The sequence below is a fragment of the Delphinapterus leucas genome, chromosome 1, assembly GCF_059928025.1.
Source record: "Delphinapterus leucas isolate spDelLeu-1000000601 "Yukka" chromosome 1, BTC_Dleu_Yukka2, whole genome shotgun sequence".
NCBI lineage: Eukaryota > Metazoa > Chordata > Mammalia > Artiodactyla > Monodontidae > Delphinapterus > Delphinapterus leucas.
In genome coordinates, this window is record NC_143129.1 from 7839808 (window position 1) to 7860171 (window position 20364).

Genomic DNA, 20364 nt, shown 5'->3' on the forward strand with positions numbered 1-20364 from the left:
GGCCAAAAATAAATAAATAAATTTAGAATGGAAAAAATAAAAATAAATAAAAGAGAAAAGAAAATCAGAGGAAGCATCAACTCCAGAAGCAAGATCATAAACTTACGTTTTACGTATGCTGAGTTTGAAACAATAGCAAAAATACCCAAGTGGAAATATCCAAAAAGCAGCTGGGAATACAGGACTCTGGAAAGAGGTCAAGAGTAGATGTACCAATTTGGGATTTTGGAGACATCTAAAAATAGCATCCTCATTTAATAATTGAAAACACTTTCCTTCCTTCATAGCTGCATTAACCAGTAGTGAGCCAGCCTTAAACTTAGCAGCTGCCCCAGGGTGACACGTGAGCTCCGCTGTAATCTACAGGACACGGGCGCTGGCACTCACCCAAATTCTCGGATCACAGGAGCTAAATGGAAGCTACTCGTAGAGCAAATTTAAAGGGAAATTATTTGATTTGAAGACAATTATTATAAAATGTATACATAATAGATTTTTTTCCCCTATAACAATAAAAAGTGACTAACGCGGTGACTTGGCACCTACACATCTGCTGTGCAAAGAAAAGTGACGGCTCATCATCAGGGTTGCAAACTTCACCGCACCTGTACACCCGCTTACACTTATTTACGGCTTTTACGTCCATTCTCACACATGATCTTTATTACAACTTGGTGGAACTGTCAAATCAGACAATACGCAGAAAAACATCAGGAATGTATAATACTCAATAAGGGTCTTTACGTGCGGGCACTGTCACAAACATGCATTCTGTCGTTCAATACTAACAACCCTCTTGTCCCTATTTTACAGATAAGGAACTCAAGAAAGGTTACCTTGCCCGAGGACACATAGCCGATAAGTGCAGAGTCTTAGCTCTAAACCTTGTAGCTAAACAGATTCAAAAATAACAATCGTTTGCCAGGATCAACAGGCTGGAAGGTGGAAAACATACAGCTTAGGGGCTATTTTCATTTTATTATGACGAACCCACAAATCTAAGTGATGAAAATGTAAGTTTCAAAAAAGATCTCAATGCAAGGAAAAGGGAAGGAATCCAGCAAGTCAAAGAATGTTTCAAGAATATGACAAAAACAGATTATTCCACCCCAAAAGAATGCAAAACTGCATATTGAGTATTGTAAAGTAGGTCACTTTTAAGAACAAGTCTTCAAGAACTAAATATGCTTAAAAGAAGACTTCGAAAATGTCTATCATTTTGCCAACAGTACAAGACTACCATTTTTTAGAAAACAGTTTGGACTTGTATCACATTTTTAAAACAAATGACCTGAAACCACATATTAGAAAATAAACAGGCAAAATGAAAGATAAGAGGTTTCACCCTGCCCCTCACCTCCAGAGTACAAGAAGGTAAGAAATTAATACTTCAAGAAACTGAAACTCCCAGAATTGCAAAGGATAAGAGACAAGTTTTTCTCGTGCACCAGGACTTAAGCAAGAACCTACCTTACTCATGTTATTATAAATCCTGACTAGAGCTAAGCTTTGAAATTAACAATCACCTGAAATGCTTGGGCACAGGCAGAGGGCACAGAAACAGTCTTGCCCAAGGCACTTTTCTATAAAGCTGAGTTAGTACTAGTTGCATCCATGCACCAGCAAATGACACAGATTTCCTTAACACAGTGAATGGTCAGGGGTTACAAGGGGAATGCAATTCAGAAATATCACCACTCAACCATCGGAACACGGCCTTATTTTCCAAATCTAAAAATTATGTCTAAGGCAATTACCAAGACAGAATTTGTGAGTTTCAAAAACTCCAAGTAAAAGTAAGCCCTACACCTGGAACTCTAAATTAACCAAAAGACACAAAAATGGTCAGTTAACATTTTTTTAAAAAATCATAGTACCGGTAATCAAAGAAAGTTACAATGAGACTTTGCCTATCAAAATGGCAAGTAATTTTTAAACCCATAGTTGACAAGGATGTATTAAAATGAGTACCTCACAGAAATCCAAAAAAAGAGGGGAGGGCTTCCCTGGTGGCGCAGTGGTTGAGAATCTGCCTGCCAAGGCAGGGGATACGGGTTCGAGCCCTGGTCTGGGAGGATCCCACATGCCGCGGAGGAACTAGGCCCGTGAGCCACAATTACTGAGCCTGCGCGTCTGGAGCCTGTGCTCCGCAACAACAGAGGCCGCGACAGTGAGAGGCTCGCACACCGCGATGAAGAGTGGCCCCCGCTTGCCACAACTAGAGAAAGCCCTCGCACAGAAACGAAGACCCAACACAGCCATAAATAAATAAATAAATAAAGCAAAACTGTCAACAAGTAAAAGTAAACACTAGTATAAAAAAAAAAAGAGGGGATATATGTATACTATAGCTGATTCACTTTGCTGTAGAGTAGAAACTCACACAACGTGGTAAAGCAACTATACTCCAATAAAGATTAATTAAAAAAAAAAGAGTACCTCCTACATGACCAGAGGGCAAGGACCATAATTATTCCCCATAATACAAACCGTAGCATCTTAGTGCCTGATACATGGCGAGCACAAAATAAATATTTGATGAATGAAAATGTTATTTTTTTTTTAAATTTTAGTCATCAGTCTTGTCCTAAAGGGACTCCCAGATTTCAAATTTCCCCTCAACTCCCAGATTCTGTACTAGTAATCCTAATTTACTCCGTGTACCTGCTTTGAAAAACCTGACAGTTTTCCCCTAGGCCACTCTTTACTTCTGCAATAGTATCCCTCTCAAAACCAAACCTTTTCCAGTTAACGTACATTCACTACCAGCAGGAGGCAGCACGACAGAGTGGGGAAAACTGCGGCTTTGGATTTAAAAGCTGTGTCTTCCCTGACCCGGGACCGTGAGTGCAGGAACTGTCTGTCCTGAGTTCGGGCTCCCCAGCCTGCACAGGTGTGCAGTCATGGTCGCTCCTGACTTCAAGTTCCTCCACCTCTGGGCCCACCACACCGCAGACGCTACAGGGTGCCACGTCTGTCCCTCGGGGCCTGGGCACCAGCTACTCCCCGGCCCCTCACCCTCCTCCCGTGGTCGGCCCTTCCCATGGGGAGCTCAGTCAGTGGTCATCTCCCAGATACACCTTCCCTGACCCCACGCAGTCGTCCTGTTTCAATGACTACTATCCCATAATATTTAGGTTAGCCTATTTCTACCCCCTCCCACTACAATGCAGCCTGGAGGAGAGCGGGATACTTTGAGACGCAGGGACCTCTCCTGAGCTCCAGGTCCTCACAACCCTTCACGAACCCCAAACCAGAGCCTGGTTTCTCAGAAACATGGAAAGGGCGGGGGGGTAGTCCGAGCGAGCTCTATGGGGCTGGACTGAGATGGGAAGTGTCAGTGTGGACACATGGTGGTTGGCATGTATCTGTGACAGAGAGAGTCACATCTGCACATGCGTGTTTCCTAGCTCTGTCTGCTAAATCCCAGCGGCAATAAGCCTCGCACCTATATCTCAGTTTCTAATACGCCTCCCATTAAAACGAACCAGGCCTCCTCCAGAAATGGCTGTTTCCTCCCGGGTTGGAGCAGGAAAACTTCAAGATCAGCTAAGAACATATGTGTGTGTGTGTGTGTGTGTGTGTGTGTGTGCGCGCGCGCGTGCACGTGCGAAAGCTAACAAATGATGGGACCATGTCAAAAGGTCACAGGATTCAGCCGGAAGGAGATCCCACTGACCAAATCTGAGACAATCTGAACATCAAAATAAATAATGACAATAAAAGATTAGAACCCACTGAATAAAACAAGAATGTCCACCCTGATGGAAACAAATAAATGAATAAGTATGTGAAAGAAAAAGAAGGGAAAACTCTTCTTTGTAGTAGAATACCAACTAAAAATGGGATAAAATAAATGGGATAACAACTGATTCAAGCAAGAATCATTTTGGATGCTAAATTGGTGGGTTTGATGAACAGGGTATTTCAAATTATCTCCCCACGAATTGCTTCTTTTTTTTTTTTTTTTTTTTACGAATTGCTTCTTAATTAAAGATGGAAAATAATAACTTCATAGCGGAGAGAAGTGGCAGATACTGCCTGAAGCGAGTGATCAAAATCCGCACCACCAACTGAACGTACATCGCGTGCCCCTGACACAACCCACACTGAAAACACAGCACCTCTTCTGTGGTCGTCCCGCCAGGTTTGTATAACTTGAATCCATCAAGAAGACCCGTTAGATCCAAATGAGGGACATTCTATAAAATAACTGGCCTACTGTTTTCATAAGATAAAAATACATTTTAATAAAGGGAGCAAATCGACACTGCAGGCTCAGGCATTTCGGGGGTACTGAGAACCTGGATTTCCTACTTCCTGACCCCCCTCCCCAGCATCTCGGTGCATGAGGGAGGATGTCAAGCGGTCTGATCCTGGGAGCAACAGAGGGTAAGGAAACTGCGCTCTGTCTAGATACTTCTCCTCTGAGGCTGCCTGGCTGCCCAGCGGTTCATCTCTGGTGCCTCCCGGGCATCCCTGCCCAAGCCCCCTGAGGAACGCAGGGATGCGGCCAGGCAGGGGGCAACGAAGCACACCTGCTGCTGGAGAGACAGGTGACGGAGGTGGCAGGGATGAGAGGGGGTGCGAGGGCAGGTCAGCTGGAGGCGAGCAGGGAGGGAAGGAGGGAGAGTAGAGAGTAGGTGGTCAAAGGACAAGAAGGAAGAAAGCCAAAGAAGACGGGGTGGCACCAGGGGACAGGAGCTGGGGGGGGGATGGGGGGGCGCGGGGGGCGGGAAACGTCTCTGGTTCCTGGGTCGCCATCACTTCTTGTCTGGGGCAGGGGTCTGTGTACTGTTCCTTCAGACTGTCTAGGTTTTCTTGTTGGGACACTGCCCGCAGCCACACCAGAATCTCATCGTCGTCCCAGTCATGGAGCCCAGGGGCGGAATGAGGGCCCAGCGTTCCAGAGAGGGCAGAGGACCACGAGGCAGGAGGTGGCCCAGGTGGAGCCTGCAGGGAACTGCCTGCTTGTGCCAGGGGCACAGGGCAAAGACAGTGCCCAGGGCAGGGGCCTGCCACCCAGCTCAGCAGGCAGCTGGGGTGCTGAGGCTTCACAATGTCAGTATCATGGAAGACAGAGACAGACTGAGACGCCGTTCCAGGTTAAGGAGCCGACGGAGACAAGTCTACTAAATGTGATGCACGATCCTGGACTGCATCTTGGAATGGGGGAAAAAAGCAGCAACACAGGACATTAAGACAATGGCAAATCTGAATAGGGGATGTGGATTAGATAATACGGGGTCGAAGTTAAATTTCCTTATTCTTATAATTTTACTGAGATTACCTGAGACTTATCGTTCATCTCTCATCAGAAGAGAGCCTGAAGTATTTAGGGGTAGAGGGTACAATGTCTCTAATTCTTTCTCAGACAGCTCAGAAAACATTACGTGTGTGTGTGTGTGTGTGTGTGTGTGTGTGTGTGTGTATACAGACACACACGGATTTGTGTGGGGGAAGGGGAAGGGAGAAAATGGGACAAAAGGTTAACAACTGGTAACCCTGGGGAAAGGGTATGCAGGAATTCCTTGTACTATTCTTATGCATTTGAAATTACACTGAAGAGAGCCATGAAACCTCAAAGTGCCCCAAATCAATCTTCTCCCCAAGCGTAATCATTCCCGGTGTTCCCTGCGTCACAGAAGTACAGCGGCATCTAGGCGTCGTCCCTCAAGCCCCAGACCAAATCCATCACCAAACCCAGCCCAACCCTCCCCTTCTCGCAATCTCAACTCCCACCTCCTGGTCCTGGCTCTCGGAACTTTGCGTCTGCACTACTGCATCACTCCTCAACTTGTCTTTGCAATGCTCACACCTGTCCCCACTCCAAACCATTCTCTACTGTAGCCAGAATCCGCTTACTTCCCGTAGGCAAACTTGAGCAGGTCACACACCCTGCCAGACCTCAGGGTTTTCAATGACCTCTGCTTCTTTAAGGACTCAAAGCCTTCCTCTGACCTACAAGAAAGACACGGCCCTGCCCCTGGCGGCCCGTTCAGTTCCTGGAACCACGCACGCTCCCTCCCCCCGCAAAGCCTTTGCACATTCTAGTCACCACTGTTCACATGCCCTTCCTCCCTGTTCTTTACTCCCTTCCAGATTCTCGGGGGCCAGTGATCCATTCAGTTTGGTCCAATAAAGGGAAAGAACAGAACAGTTATCCTGCCTTTCCTGTACCTCAGAAAATGCACTTTTACTTCCGAGGCTATCCAATTCTGTTATAAAAGATGCTTAAGTTTGTAAAATATATGTGAAACCTTTTAATATATTTGAAGTATAGATAAGTACTAGTAAGCAAAAAGTTGTTAATCACGGACAGAACTCAAAGAATGTACCAAATAAAGGTAAGTGGTTAGCAGCATATGTATGTTAAACATAGTAAGGAATGGAAAAACCAGAAGATACCTAATATTCATGAGGTCCCAACGTGCTAACTATTCATGATACACAAGATACACCAGGCAATAAATATTCATGATATATTAAATATACATGAGGCTGAACAAACAATAGGCAATGAACACTAAATATACATGAACACTTAAAATTCATGAATGCTTGACTGGGCCACCCATCAGTGACACACATTCTGGCCTGCGTGTGCTCTGCCCAAGGCGCACAGGACCCAAGGCTATCATCAGGCTTCCCGACAAGCCACAGCTGCGGCAGGCATGCATGTCCTCTGCGTCTCTGATGGAGCAAGTGTGCGGCCTTGTGTCACTGTGGGCCTCCTTGTTCAAACCCCAGCGCTGGTTGTTGCAACCGTACCATCTGTGGGCAAGGCTGATGGAGCACAAAGAACGAGGTGTGGTGTGCTGCAGGATTCGGGGAGGGTGTGTTAATTCACCCCACCTTTCTTTGCCCTTGCTTCTCACTGTAAACCGATTTAACAATCCCGGCGATTGAAGCTCTCTGAGTTTGTCTGTGAATATTCCTGCTCCGTGACCTCCAGGGTGGCTGCCTGGCAGTTCGCTGTGGAAACTTCTCCCCCAGGGCACCCAGACATTTAATACAGGGAAGAGAATTCCCACTAACAAACAAAGAAGCCATGACACAAAGAGAAATAACGAGACATTAAGTGCCTCCTGGTGGAAGTACACAAACCTATGGAGTATGCAAAAAAAAAAAAAATCAAACTTGAATCTGTACAATTCTCTATATTTAGCTGTCAATGTATAAGAAATACAGGGGACAAAATGACACCTGTTAAACCATCCCGTGGCGATCCAGGCCGTGGGAAACGACAGGACAAATACTATGGTTTCTCCAGTAAGTAAACTGTAAGGAAAACAAAATTAGATGGCGGGGGAGCCTATATATTTAAAAAACTTAGAGAGACATACCAAATTGCAAAGGCTGGCCCCTATTTAGATACTGACTAGAACAAATGAACTGTAAAACAGAAAAGTGAAAACAGAAAGATGACTGGTGATGGGGAGCGGCGTGATGACGGCAGCACCACGGCAAAGTTTAAAAAGGGAGCGCCTGGGGACTTCCCCGGCGGTCCAGTGGTTAAGACTTCACCTTCCGAGGCACGGGGTGCGGTTCGATTCCTGGCTGGGGAGCTAGGATCCCACATGCCTCCGGGCCAAAACAAAACCCAAAACATCACACTGAAGCAACACCGTAACAAACTCAATAAAGACCTTAAAAATGGTCCACATCAAAAAATCTTAAACAATAAATAAATTTAAAAAAATAAAAAGGGAGCCCCTGGCTGCCGGAGACACTAGTATGTTTACAGATGCAATGACACGATGTCGGGGACTTGCTTTAAATAACCGGCGGCTGGGTCGGGGGTGAGCCGCCGGCCGTGGAGGTCAGACGCGGGGTACAGGGAGCTCGCTGTCATCGTAGCTGTTTGGGATGTGCCATCGTCAAACGGCTTTGTCTGCTCGAAGAGGAAGGAGGAGGCGGGAGAAGGGCAGAGAAGTTTCTCTGAGGAGCCCTGGGTGCCGTGGGAAAGGACGTGAGAGAGGGCGGGGCGGGGGAGGAGGGCCCCCCCCCCCACCGCCCGCCGCTGCCGTCCGCCGACCCAGGTGCGCTTTCCGTGCCGCAGCGAACACGCCCCGGCCGCCCCGCCCGCTTCGCTCCCCCGCTTCCCCTCCACACCTTCTGCCGAGCTGCGAAATCCCGAGGTGCCTCCGGCCGCGCCTTCACCCCCCAGGCTGGGCCTCCTGTCCCGCTTCCTCGCTTCCCCTCTGGTCACTCTCTGTGGCTCTCCTGTCCTGGGGGCCTCCTCACACTCTCCCACGGGGTGACTGGCACCTACCCACCCTGTGTGTCTCCATCACCACCTCGCCTCTCATCCCCGGGATCTTCTGAGCCCCACCTGAGCGGGACTCTTCAAGGGCCCAACGCACACACCCCACCGTCTCGGCGCTGCTCTGTCCCGCCCTCTTTCCTTCGCACACACAACCTGGCCCTCTCCCACTGTTCTGTTCCCCAGTAAGGAAAATCAGTCTTCACACGCCCCACAATATCATCTTTCCTTCGCCGTGTCCAACCAACCACCAGGTCTTACCTTTGACGCGCATCCACTTCCTTCCGTATGCATCCACCTTCAAGCCGATGCCACCTCTCACCTGGACGGTAACAACTTCCTAACTGTTCCCCCTTTACAACCCTTCGTCTCCCTCCAATGCATTTCCTGCTCTGTATCCAAGAGATCTTTTTCCCTGTTGTGGCCAAATACACGTAACATTAAAATCACCATGTCAACCATTTGTAAGTGCACTCCCAGAGATCTTTTGAGAAACAGTCTTCCAGCAACATTACCAAGTTTAAAACACAAACTGAGTGGCTCAGGGTCCAGGAGGGAAGGAGATTTTCCACTAGACCTAGCCTTTTACACCTCTGGACTTTTGAATCGGTGCCTGTCTCACCTCTTCAAAAACTATTAAGTGTCAAAAGTAAAATTTCAAGAACTTATAATCAAGCCCTCTAAAGTCTATGTTAAAAAAAAAATGGAGGTAGCTAAAAAAGAAAAAAGGTTATTTCTGCTGTTTCAAAATCTGTTACAATACAAAATTCTACAAAACGCGTAAATTAGAGAAAAATTTACAAGTCAGCGCCCTGGTCATATGAATGTCATAAAACAAAAAGAATGGAAAACAAGAAGACAGTTGAAAGAGAATCTTGAAAGTAGCATTAAAATGCCAGCAGAAAAAAATGAAACCATCTACTTTGAAACGTTCCTTTGCCGAGGACAAATGTCTTTTAAAGTATTTCAAACATTTCAAATATTTTTTATTCCAAGAGCCTAAAGTACTTAAAATTTCCTTGTAACTCCCATTTAGAGACAGAAAATGGTTTGAAGGAGAGGGCTGGGAGTGGGAGCGGGGGTAGATTCAAAATAACTTTTCAAGATCATACACACATGTTCCCAGGAACCTATATTTGTTAAATATGGAGTAAGGAGACGAACACTTTTTCAGTGAACTGAAATTCTATTTCTTTACCTCAAAAAACCATTTTCAGGTGCTTCATAAACACGACTAGGCCTAACACTCAGGGTGCGACCGTGAGGGTTACAGAGGGACTTCGGTTTTCTCTCTAGTGCTGGATTCCCAGCCTCTGTTTTATTTTTCCCAGTTCATAGTTGAAAAAGTTTATTTTTTTTTAATTTTTGAATTTTATTTTATTTATTTTTGTATACAGCAGGTTCTTATTAGTCATCGGTTTTATACACATCAGTGTCTACATGTCAATCCCAATCGCCCAATTCATCCCACCACCACCACCCCCGGCCCCGCCCCCACCGCGGCTTTCCCCCCTTGGTGTCCATACGTTTGCTCTCTACATCTGTATCTCAATTTCTGCCCTGCAAACCGGTTCCTCTGTACCATTTTTCTAGGTTCCACATATATGTGTTAATATACGATATTTGTTTTTTTCTCTTTCTGACTTACTTCACTCTGTATGACAGTCTCTAGATCCAACCACGTCTCTACAAATGACCCAATTTCGTTCCTGAAAAAAGTATTTTGAATAAAAAGAATTCTTTGAAATTATTAAAGAAATACAATCCCATTCCACAATGGGAAACAGAATATCCAAAAGTAGCCTAAGTGTGAGATGGATCAATTCATGTTTCAATGTATATGCTTTCTCTTCTAAAGAAGGCAAAACAAATGCTTATTATCATGACTATTTGGCAAGCAGGGAAACTGAGACAAAGACTTTAGGAAAAAGGCCCCCAAAAAGGGAGCAGGTGGTAGAAGGAGAGCTGGAAAGACACTACAGTGTTGGGGTGTCGCCCTTTAACCCAGAATGTTACGTTGATGCAGAATCCGTGTTTAAAAAGAAAAGGAGAGACCCTGCAAGGCACAGGAAGGAAAGCGCTAAACGTGATCAGCGAATACAATTATTGTCTCAGCAGAAGCACCACGCTGTGACTACTAACAAATGTGTAACATTAATTTAAAGATCATTATTTGTAATTTACCAATAGAAAAGGTCCATGAACTAGTACCTAAAAAACTACTGGGGTGGGGGGTGGGGACGACCCTGAAATGACAGACCGATGCTAAATATGTTTCCTATTTCTGTACTAACTAATCAAATACAAACAGGTTTGTTGAAGAAAAATTAAATATACTTTTAAATTCCACAAAAAACAAAAAATTTAAGACTTACATTTGAACGGTTTTCACGCTTTCTTTGTGCCTTCACTTCCAGTATTATACTACAAAACTGTAATGAACTCTAGGAAGAGTATAACACAGAGGTGAAAATACAAACTTTAGTATCATAAAGGTTTTGACTCGAATTTGTGTTCCACCATCTACAAGCTGGATGATCAAGGGCAAGTTATTTAACCCCTCTAAACCCATTTCCTCTTTTATTAAAAGGGCAAACTGTCATATTTCCTAAATTCTTATTTTCCATTGGAATATCTGTGAAATCAGGACATGTTGTAACAAATTTGTACTTCAATGTCCAAAAAACCTTTTTAAATTGAAGGTGTATCTCACAGTCTTCATAGCAGTGATTCTTAAGCTGGGGTCGTATTGGCCCCAGGAGACACTGGCAATGCCTGGAGACATTTCTGGGTGTTACAACTGGGGAAGAAGTAGGAGTGGGGAATACCACTGTCACCTAGTGGGTAGAGGCCAGGATGCTGCTAAAATCCTACAATGCATAGGACGGCCCCCTCAACAAGGAAGGAGCCAGCCAGTAGTTCTGCAGTGGGAAACCCTACCTTAGAGTGGCAGACGAAGAAATAAAATAATATCTACTTAATAGGGTCGTTCTCAGAATTAAAATAAGGCATATAAAATGTTCAAAACTGTACTTAATACAAAGTACGTGCTCAATAAATCATAGCAGCTTTTTCAAAAATCCAACGTGCTTAGGATAATTTATTTATCTACTAAGCAAATACCAAATTCCCTAACGTGGCCCTTCAAACAATGCCACTTTACCTTTCAAGCTGCATCTCCCACTACTCATCACATAAACCTCCTCCAATCCTACTGGTCTATGTTGTTGCACTAACGGTACTCGGGTTCCGAGCTCTGTGCCGGCACACAGACCACGTGCTCCACCCGCCACCCGTATTTGCCACTCAGGCATGGTTTAAATACCTGTAGCCTTTGACACTGTTAAGAAGACCACCCGCCTGGAAACCTTCTCCTTCCAGGGCCTCAGTATCTTTACGCTTTCTTAATTCTCTTCCTAAGTCTCTGCTCTAATTCTACCTTCTTCTCCTCAGCCTCCTCCCAAAACTATGCGAAGTGTTCACCACCCTAGATTCTGTCTCAAATCTCTTCTGTCGCTCTGTGGTGTCATCTACTTCTGATTCCAATCACACTTTATACGCAGAAGATTCCCAAAGTGCTATTGTGTAGCCTCACCGGGTCAATCATACTCCCTACCCACACTTACAGCTACCTACCTTACTAGATTTCTCAGCTAAGGTATCTGGCCAACACATCAAGCTTAAGGTTCCCCAGAACAAAGCCGACTTGCCATTTAACTTGCTGCTCTCCATCTCTGCCAACGGCACTGGACTCACCCTTCCCAGTCACCAGATCTCAAAAGCTCAAGTAACCTCATTCTCCTTGCCACCTCAGGGGGCCTCATCCTCCCCCCATGCACCCCGAATTCAGTCATTTAGAAACACTAGGGATTCTACCTTCGCAATGTTTTTTCTATCTTTTGCCTCTTTTCCATTAATTTGACTTCTCCCCAAACAGCACGTGGTAAAGAGGGCGGCCTGAAATCAGGTTCAGAGCACAGCACCATAAGCTGGGTGGCTTTGCGTGAGTCCCTAACCCTCTGGGCCTCATTCCCTCATCAGTAACACTGGAGTGATGGACGGTTTCCACCCCTCGAGGCCGCCATGAGGATTAAAATGAGATGATACGTGGAGAGTGACCGACACACCGTAAGTACTCAGTAAATATTAGCAGCATTTCCGCGCGGCTGCTTCAAGCTCTCGCCATCTCCTGCCCAGACTCCTACAAGGACTTCCCAAACAGGCCTCTCTGCAATCAGCCTCTCTTAACCAGAGTGCTGCCCGCTGACAGCACATCCCTCACACGTGCATGAGAGTCAGGTGTGAGGCGGAGTTTTGAGGCAACGTGTTGGGGTATATAAAGGGGTGAGATGAGGGGTATTTAAAATAGCAAATGATTTTATATTCTGCTCTATGTTTTGTAGTTTGTATCAAACTACACTGTATGAAAGGGAGAATGGTAGCTGATAAAGTTGAAATGACAAAGTGACACTAGGAATTGGGCCTTGAGCTCCATGTTACGAACTCCAAATGCTGGGAACTCCCTGGCAGTCCAGGGGTTAGGACTCAGTGCTCTCACTGCTATGGCCTGGGTTCGATCCCTGACTGGGGAGCTGAGATCCTGCAAGCCTCACAGAGCTGCCTCCGAATGCAAGAATTTAGTAAGGAAGAAGGTCATAAAAGGGTTTGCACCCACCATTTTCCCCAAAGCACTTAAAGCAACCTCAGTAATATCACTGCTAGATGGGTTCAGCTGTTCAAATACAGCAGACACAGCACAGTTTAACTTCCCCCTCTTCCGCAATTTGCTTAAAGTATCTATTTGGTTTACAGATTAAAATTCACCTAAACAAACTTATTCTTCATTTGATCAAAACCGTACCTGCATTCTTCCACAAAATAAACTATGAAGATTTGAGTTATGTGGAATATTTTTAGCGTAAAGAAAAAGAATACGATTCCAAGCTCTGACAGAAGACTTCAAATTAAGTAAATACTCTATTTGCTTTCTAGGTACTACAATGCTAGCGCTTTATTTACTTTTTATAGTTCAGTAACTTCATTCTGTGCCCCAAAATTGATTTCTAGCTATCATTTTAAATGAATTTTCCAACATAGGGTTTTAAATTGACTTCTTTTTAATATGTCAAAAGTTAGAAACTTTCTCACAGAAAAAGACTAAACTGGTGACTGAGGACCGGACATGTCATCATTAAAGAAGTGATTTTAGTAAATCATAACTTCAATTCGGGCTAATGTTTTGAATGATTAGCTGAACACCACCAGCAACACCTCTGAAATGCGTTGTCTACTAACATCTGCCTTACAACAGTGTCTGCGGCAAATGCACAAAATTTACGTCAAAAGAAATGAAACATGACATTTTTTCAGCTCACTCCATATAAATTTATACTTTCAAATACTGTTGATTAAAGAATAAACAGAATGCACAAAGATAACATTCTTAATAATATAATTTCTCGTTACTAAGTGACTCTTAAGGTCTTCTGAGCTTGATTTTCATTCCATTTTGAATATGACTTTCATCCACCCTAACTGTTGCCAAGACAACTGCGAGTACCAACAACGTTCATCTAAGCCATCTGAGAGTGTGTTAAGATCTGCCCATCCTTTAAAGAAAATAAATCAATAAGACTTCTAACGCGTGCTGTATGCCCATTCTACACACTGGCAGATGAGAGGCTTACTCTGCAGAGCAGGGTAAACAGCGCAGACTTAAGAGTCAGAAAGACCTGCACTGGCCCGCAGGATCCACCGCTCGCCAGATGTTTAACCTTGAGCAAATTCATCTAAGCTTCTTCCCTCACCTGCAAAATGAGGACAATATCTTTCTAGAGGGATGCTGTGGGAATAAACGAAGCAATGTGTTTGAGGTATCGGGCATACAAGAGGCATGCCTGCCCTCACCAACGCCATACCCTTTAGGCAGACAATCAAATCAAAGCTCATGTCTGCCCGTACTAAAACTGTGACCGTGGGGAAGTTGTTTAACCTCTCTCTGCACTGGCGTCCTCTCTTTTTTAAATGGGGAGTACGCTACCTACATCACAGAGCTGCTGTAGTCCCGAACATACAACACAATGCAAAGCATCTAGCGCAGTGCCCAGGCACAGCACACATTCCACTGCAGGACACTCTGCTCCTTCCTCTTCTCTTCTTCGCCAAGTGTGTTCAACACTTGTTTCTCAAGTGGTCCAGGATCTAGTAAACTTGCCTGACAGGCATCCAGAGAGTAGGCCGTTTTCTGGTTAGGAACCCTTGTGAATCCAGGGCAACGTTGTGACATCTGTACTACAAGTTTCCTCTCAGTTTCAGAAGGAAAGAAAATATTTTTGCTATTCCCTCTGCCTTCCATTTTGTACACACTGCTTTTCCACAGAGGTCGCTATATCAATTTTACTCTTTCCATCTTTTCTAGATACTTAAATAGGGACTTCCCTGGCAGTCCACTGGCTAAGACTTCGCCTTCCAATGCAGGGGGTGCAGGTTCGATCCCTGGTCGGGGAGCTGAGATCCCACATGCCTCCCAGCCAAAAAACCAAAAACATAAAACAGAAGTAATATTGTAACAAATTCAATAAAGACTTTAAAAAATGGTTCACATCAAAAAAACTCTTTAAAAAGAAAACAAAACTTAAATAGCTTTCATTTCTCTTCTAAACGGATATTAGCTTTAGTATGCTGCTTAAGTTAAAACCAAAATACATCAATTATTTTCACCACCGATATCAGTGGTGCCAGAAAACAAAAATATACTAACACTTTGTGTTTCCTCCGAGGTGTTACTCTACACATTTAGTTCCAAAGAAATCTTTAAAATCTAAATTATTTCAAAATAAATTTTTCATTATATTTACTCCTGATGCTAGTTTTAAAACCTTTAACATCGGGACTTCCCTGGTGGCACAGTGATTAAGAATCCACCTGCCAATGCAGGGGACGCGGGTTTGAGCCCTGGTCCAGGGAGGTCCCACATGCTGCGGAGCAACTAAGCCCACGCGCCACAACTACTGAGCCCACGCGCCACAACTACTGAGCCCACGCGCCACAATTACTGAAGCCCGTGCACCTAGAGCCCATGCTCCACAACAAAGAGAAGCCACCGCAATGAGAAGCCCACGCACCGCAACGAAGAGTAGCCCCCGCTCGCCGCAACTAGAGAAAACCCCGCACGCAGCAGCGAAGACCCACTGCAGCCAAAAATAAATAAATAAATAAAACCTTTAACATCTTTCTACTTCAATATCAAAGCATGATAATTCAAATAAAACAGAAGCTGTCATAAGCACAAAGTCACTGTAACGTGAAGTTTCCCTCAAAACTAATTCAAACAGTTTTCTAAACACTGAGATTCATTTGCTAGTTAACTAAATATGCAGCCCTGATAGTCACCTGTGTATGTATCCAGCTGTGTATGTTTAAACAGTAAGAATGAATTAAAACATTTACCCACAAATTTCCTAAAGTTGGAAATAAGCCATCCTCTTCCCCTCAAAAAAACAAAACAAAACAAAATAAACCCTGTATTTAGCATCCGGAGAAAAGTCTGTAAATACTAAGAAACTTCTCAATAAATATTTTACACATCCAATCTTTATGAACTAGGCCACAGAAATCTTACAAAATAACTCAAGCTTATCAGATTAAATTACCTTCCAGGAGCATCTCCACATGAGAAGGTGATGCTTCCAGAGCTCCACAACATGGGCTCCTAAAGCAACAGCTAAGGAATTACAACAGGAGGCCCTTTTCCTGTCATTTTGCAAAGACTGGGTAAAGGTGGGAGTGTCTGACGCCTACTGTCCTATACAATTTGTGTCAACAGCACATGCCCTCAAAAAACTCTTCTATTAAAAAAAAAAAAAAAATCACACAGTAGGGAGTTGTTGTTTTTCTTAATTTATGAAGCCAAAATGTTTGGGAAAAGGAATGTGTCTGAACACGAAGTAAAAATAGGACGTGACACTCAGCAAGCTAAATATTAAATAGCTGGTTTAATAGAGACTGAAACGTGTACGGGAGGACACGGGCTTCAAAAATGACGACAAAAATTAATACTGCGCTCCGACAGAGGCCACGGTACAGTCCACGGATCCTGAATCGCGGCCATGGCTACAAATGTCAAAATCAATGTAGCCTGTGCGCCGTCCACCGCCTCCCAATGATAACGAAGCCAACTCGGATGTCTCGGCGGTGTAATCACAACTGTGACTGGGGACGAATGCAGCGCAATGAGGAAAACGCCACAAATTAAAGCCACCCCACGCAAAAGCATGGCAAAACTGCTCACTGGGAGGGGGGAAAAAACCACCCACTTTTGCTCTCCAATAAAAGAAATCTGGCTGCATCCCACCTGCCCAAGTCAAGGGCTCCTAACCGAAGAGCAAACCTGCGTTATCCCCCCTCCTTTCTTCTCCCATCGCGTCCCCGAGCCTGTGCGCGGAGACACGCGCGAAGGGGACCAGAGGATGGGAAACAAAACGGGGACGCGCGCAGCCTGCGGGGAGGGAGGGATGGAGGGATGGGGGGCGGGCACCACGTACCTGTCCCGAAGGCCTTGGCCACCAGCCAGGCCAGATTGCAGGCGATTTTGGCCCTGGAGAAGTCATAGTGGTCGAAGGGCTTGATGGCTGGAACAATGAACGTCCTCCTCCCGTCCCGGGGGTCCGCAGCATCCCCCATCTTCACGCGCTCGGGGCGCCGGCCCGCCCTTCACATGGTGCTGCCGGCCGCGGGGTAGGCGCTGGGGGGTGGGGGTCGGGGTCTGGGTCCGGGCCCGGGGTCCGGGCCGCTCAGAGCATCGGCCCCGCGCGCCCGGCCCGGGATGAGGCGGCGCCGCGTCCGGCCGTCCCGCGAGCCTCCCGCGAGCGCGCGTGCGGGCGCCTCCCCTTTGTCTCGGCGCGGCCGGGCCCGGGCGCGGCGGGGGCGTCCTCAGCGGTCACGTCGCGGGGGCCGTCCCGCCATCGCGCCGCCCGCAGCGCCGCCCTCCGCTCGCGGCCCTGCCCTCGGGGCGCCCGCCGGCCGGAGCGCGGGGCCGCTGGGACTCGCCGGAGACGCGGCCGGGGGACTCGGGCGGCCCCCACCCGGCGCAGCCGGAGCCGCCGCGGAGAACGTCAAAGTCCCTGCGGCGCGGGCGCCGACAGCCGTCCCTCCTGGCGCCCGCTCCCCGCCGCCGCCGCCGCGCTGCCGCCCCGCGCCCTCCGCCTTGCGGACGCCGTCAGCCCGGAGCTCGGGCCCCGCCCGGCCAGCCCTGCCCCGCGCTTCCCCTGCGGCCGCCCGCGCCGTAGCCGCCTCCGCCGCCGCAGCTGCGGTTTTCCAGCTGCCGCACTGGACCGAGCGGCGGCGCGGGTCTGCGCATGCGTCCTCGCGCGGTCCGCCCCGCCCGCCGCCCCGCGGGGGGTCCAGGCGGCCCGCGGAGCATGCGCGGTGGCGGCGGTGGCTCTGCTGGTCAGCCGAGTGCACATCCTGGCGTCCTGGCCCGGCGTGAGGCGGCCGCTGACCCTGCTGGAGAGGCGGGGAGGGAGGGGGAGACGGGCCTCGCCGTGGCTTTCGTGTTTTCGCGACGCAGTGCTGAGGCACAGAGAACTGATGTTTAGTAAAATGCTTATTCGGTGACACACACTTTGCTACCAACTTGTGCCTAAACAATTCCATCTAGTCCTCGAAGTAACCCGAGGGGGTGGGTGTGATCGCTGGTTGACCACAAAGGTGTAGAGGTTAACGTGGGGTGATTAAGTCACACGTGGGGCTTGACCAGGATTGAGGATCTGGGAAGCTCCGCACCGGTGTTGATTTCACGACTTCAGGATACTTTACTCCATGCTCTCCACTTAAATGTCCTCTCTCGGGAGGGGGCACATCCATCAGCGCCTCCAAACAAAGCATCAGTTCCTGCACGGAGCCAACCGCATGACCTGGCATCCACAAACCCTCGTGGCTGCATCTTGTCAGAGCCGCTCCGTTTTCCCGAAGGGGCGTCTTCTCAGATGTCAGTGTCCTGGCTCGGCCGTACTCCTTCTGTCCCCTTGGCTCACTCCTACTCGGCCCGCAAGGCTCTCACAGGAATCACCTCCTCCTGGAAGCCTTCCCTGACAGCTCTTGATCCTCCCGGTCAGGGCTGCCAGGCAGGTGCTCTCCTGTTCCCAGAGCACCGTGTTCTTGTTCTGTCCCAGCTCTTGCACATACTGTACATGCAATCATCTAGGACTTGTCTGTCTTCCCACTGATGACGGCGTCTATCTCCCGCACCCGTACTAGGGCCCAACCCATAGTACTTGCTCAATTAATGTACAGGGACTCGGGATGGATATCATTGTAGTTCACTCTTGTTGAGCTTATTTAACTCAGAATTCCTCACATTATCTCCTTTCAATACATTATTGACTTTTAATTGTCCAACCCTGTGTTATCCTCATTTCACACACATACAAAAAAAGGAGAGCTCAGAAAAATTTGAAAATTACCCCAGATCACACAACTAGTAAACTGGTTGACCCAAGATTTGAACCCAGGACTGTCTTACTGCAAAGCCCATGCTTTAACTACTAGGGCTTCTCTGGTACTCCCTGCCCTTAAGATAGAAGCAGGACATATGAAATATGGGGGGTGGGGAGGGGGCTTCGGACCCTACTCTCTAAAAGGGCAGCTCCGCTGGCAAGCAGGCCCCTTTGATCCCTACAAATACTCCCCCGGAACCTAGTAGGGCATTACAGATAAACCTACTAACAATAGGGGCTACAAAAAGAACGTGAGTGACAAGAATAATACACCACAGCGTGGTTGATGTCATTTTTCAATGAGTGAATGAATATTAATAAAGTATTTCTCATGGGCCAGGCCTTTTGCTAGATCATTCAGGAGATAATAAAACTAGCATATGAATAATAGTTGACACAGCCCATTCATATGATAACTACCTTAATTCTCACATCCATGCTGTGAAATAGGCGTTATTACTATCTTCCAATTCTAGATACAGGACTGAGGATCTGAGGGATTAAGTTGCGTGGGCAAGATTTCATGGCTGATTCATACTTGGGGCTGGCTTCAAAAACAAGCACAGGTCTTCTGGCTCCACTCCCAGGGTTCCTTTCCCTGTGCCTGTTCCCTCCCCAGATTATGGAGGTTGACATGTACATAAATAAATATAATACAATGATGTAAGTGCACATAAAGTGCAGAGGGGACATCCGGATAGAGGAATCAGGGGGGTTTCGTAGAGACTCTGTTAAACCGAATGCACTCAAGTTCACCTTCAATGAAATCCTAAAGTGACAAGTCAAATTAAGAGAAACCTATATACTGGAAAGGTTGAAGAGAGACACCAAAGCATTTCACCAGTCACCGTGACCATCTGCAAACCAATGCAAGATTCTCGAGGCCAGAAACCACGCCCAACCAACTCTATGCTGTGTTTGTGACCTAACACAGCGCTTCACTCACAGAGGGTGCTGGGTGAATGCTTGTTGAATCTTACGGAAAACAATTTCAACCTAAATAAACACAATGAGGAAGAGAAGGGAGCACAGACAGTTGTTCTGCTTGTCCTTTGATTCAGTGGTGATGCATTTAGTAGCGGTGGCATAACTATGACCCCAATTGGGTAGGAGTGTGTGTAGGAATGGAAAACAAAAAAATGCCTACACAAAGAGCAGCTTTTACTTTCAGGGAGGCTGTGAAACTTGGGGTCATAGTAGGAGGCTATTATTAACAGAGAAACACCCTGAGTACAAAGGAGAAGGATTTACTTTCAGGGAGACAGACACTCTAATAGGGTGCTCTTTGTGATACCTTCCGAATGATCCCTTTTAACAACTGGAAATCTCTGCAGAGTACCGCTGTCAAAAAGAAACGCTCTCCGCGGCCTTCTTGAGGTATCTGACTTCATTAAAAAACAGAAACAAAACCCAATGATTCTTTGGGCCAACTTGTCCAACTGCACAGCCATCCCTCTATTTTTTATCTCCAGGCTTGGAATCTAGCCATCAGGCAACAGTTACACTATTCCTACATGTCTATTCCTCATCCTCTCTGTTTTAAAAGTTGATCTCCTTTCTCCTGGAAAATCCACAGTGTCAGCCAGACTTCCTTCCTTGGGG

At 46.6% G+C, this 20364-nt stretch overlaps 1 protein-coding gene across 10 annotated transcripts in view; it reads right to left on the bottom strand.

Annotated features, from left to right (window-relative positions):
• Positions 1-17321, bottom strand: part of CAMSAP2 (calmodulin regulated spectrin associated protein family member 2) — a 102741-nt gene extending 85420 nt beyond the window's left edge. For all 10 annotated transcript variants that reach the window (XM_089906223.1, XM_089906240.1, XM_022562043.2 and 7 more), the window contains exon 1: positions 16810-17321. In XM_089906223.1, the coding sequence (XP_089762349.1) occupies positions 16810-16948 (139 nt within the window). In that variant the 5' untranslated portion in view covers positions 16949-17321. The remainder of the gene's footprint in view (positions 1-16809) is intronic.
• Between the last annotated feature and the right edge of the window lie 3043 nt (positions 17322-20364).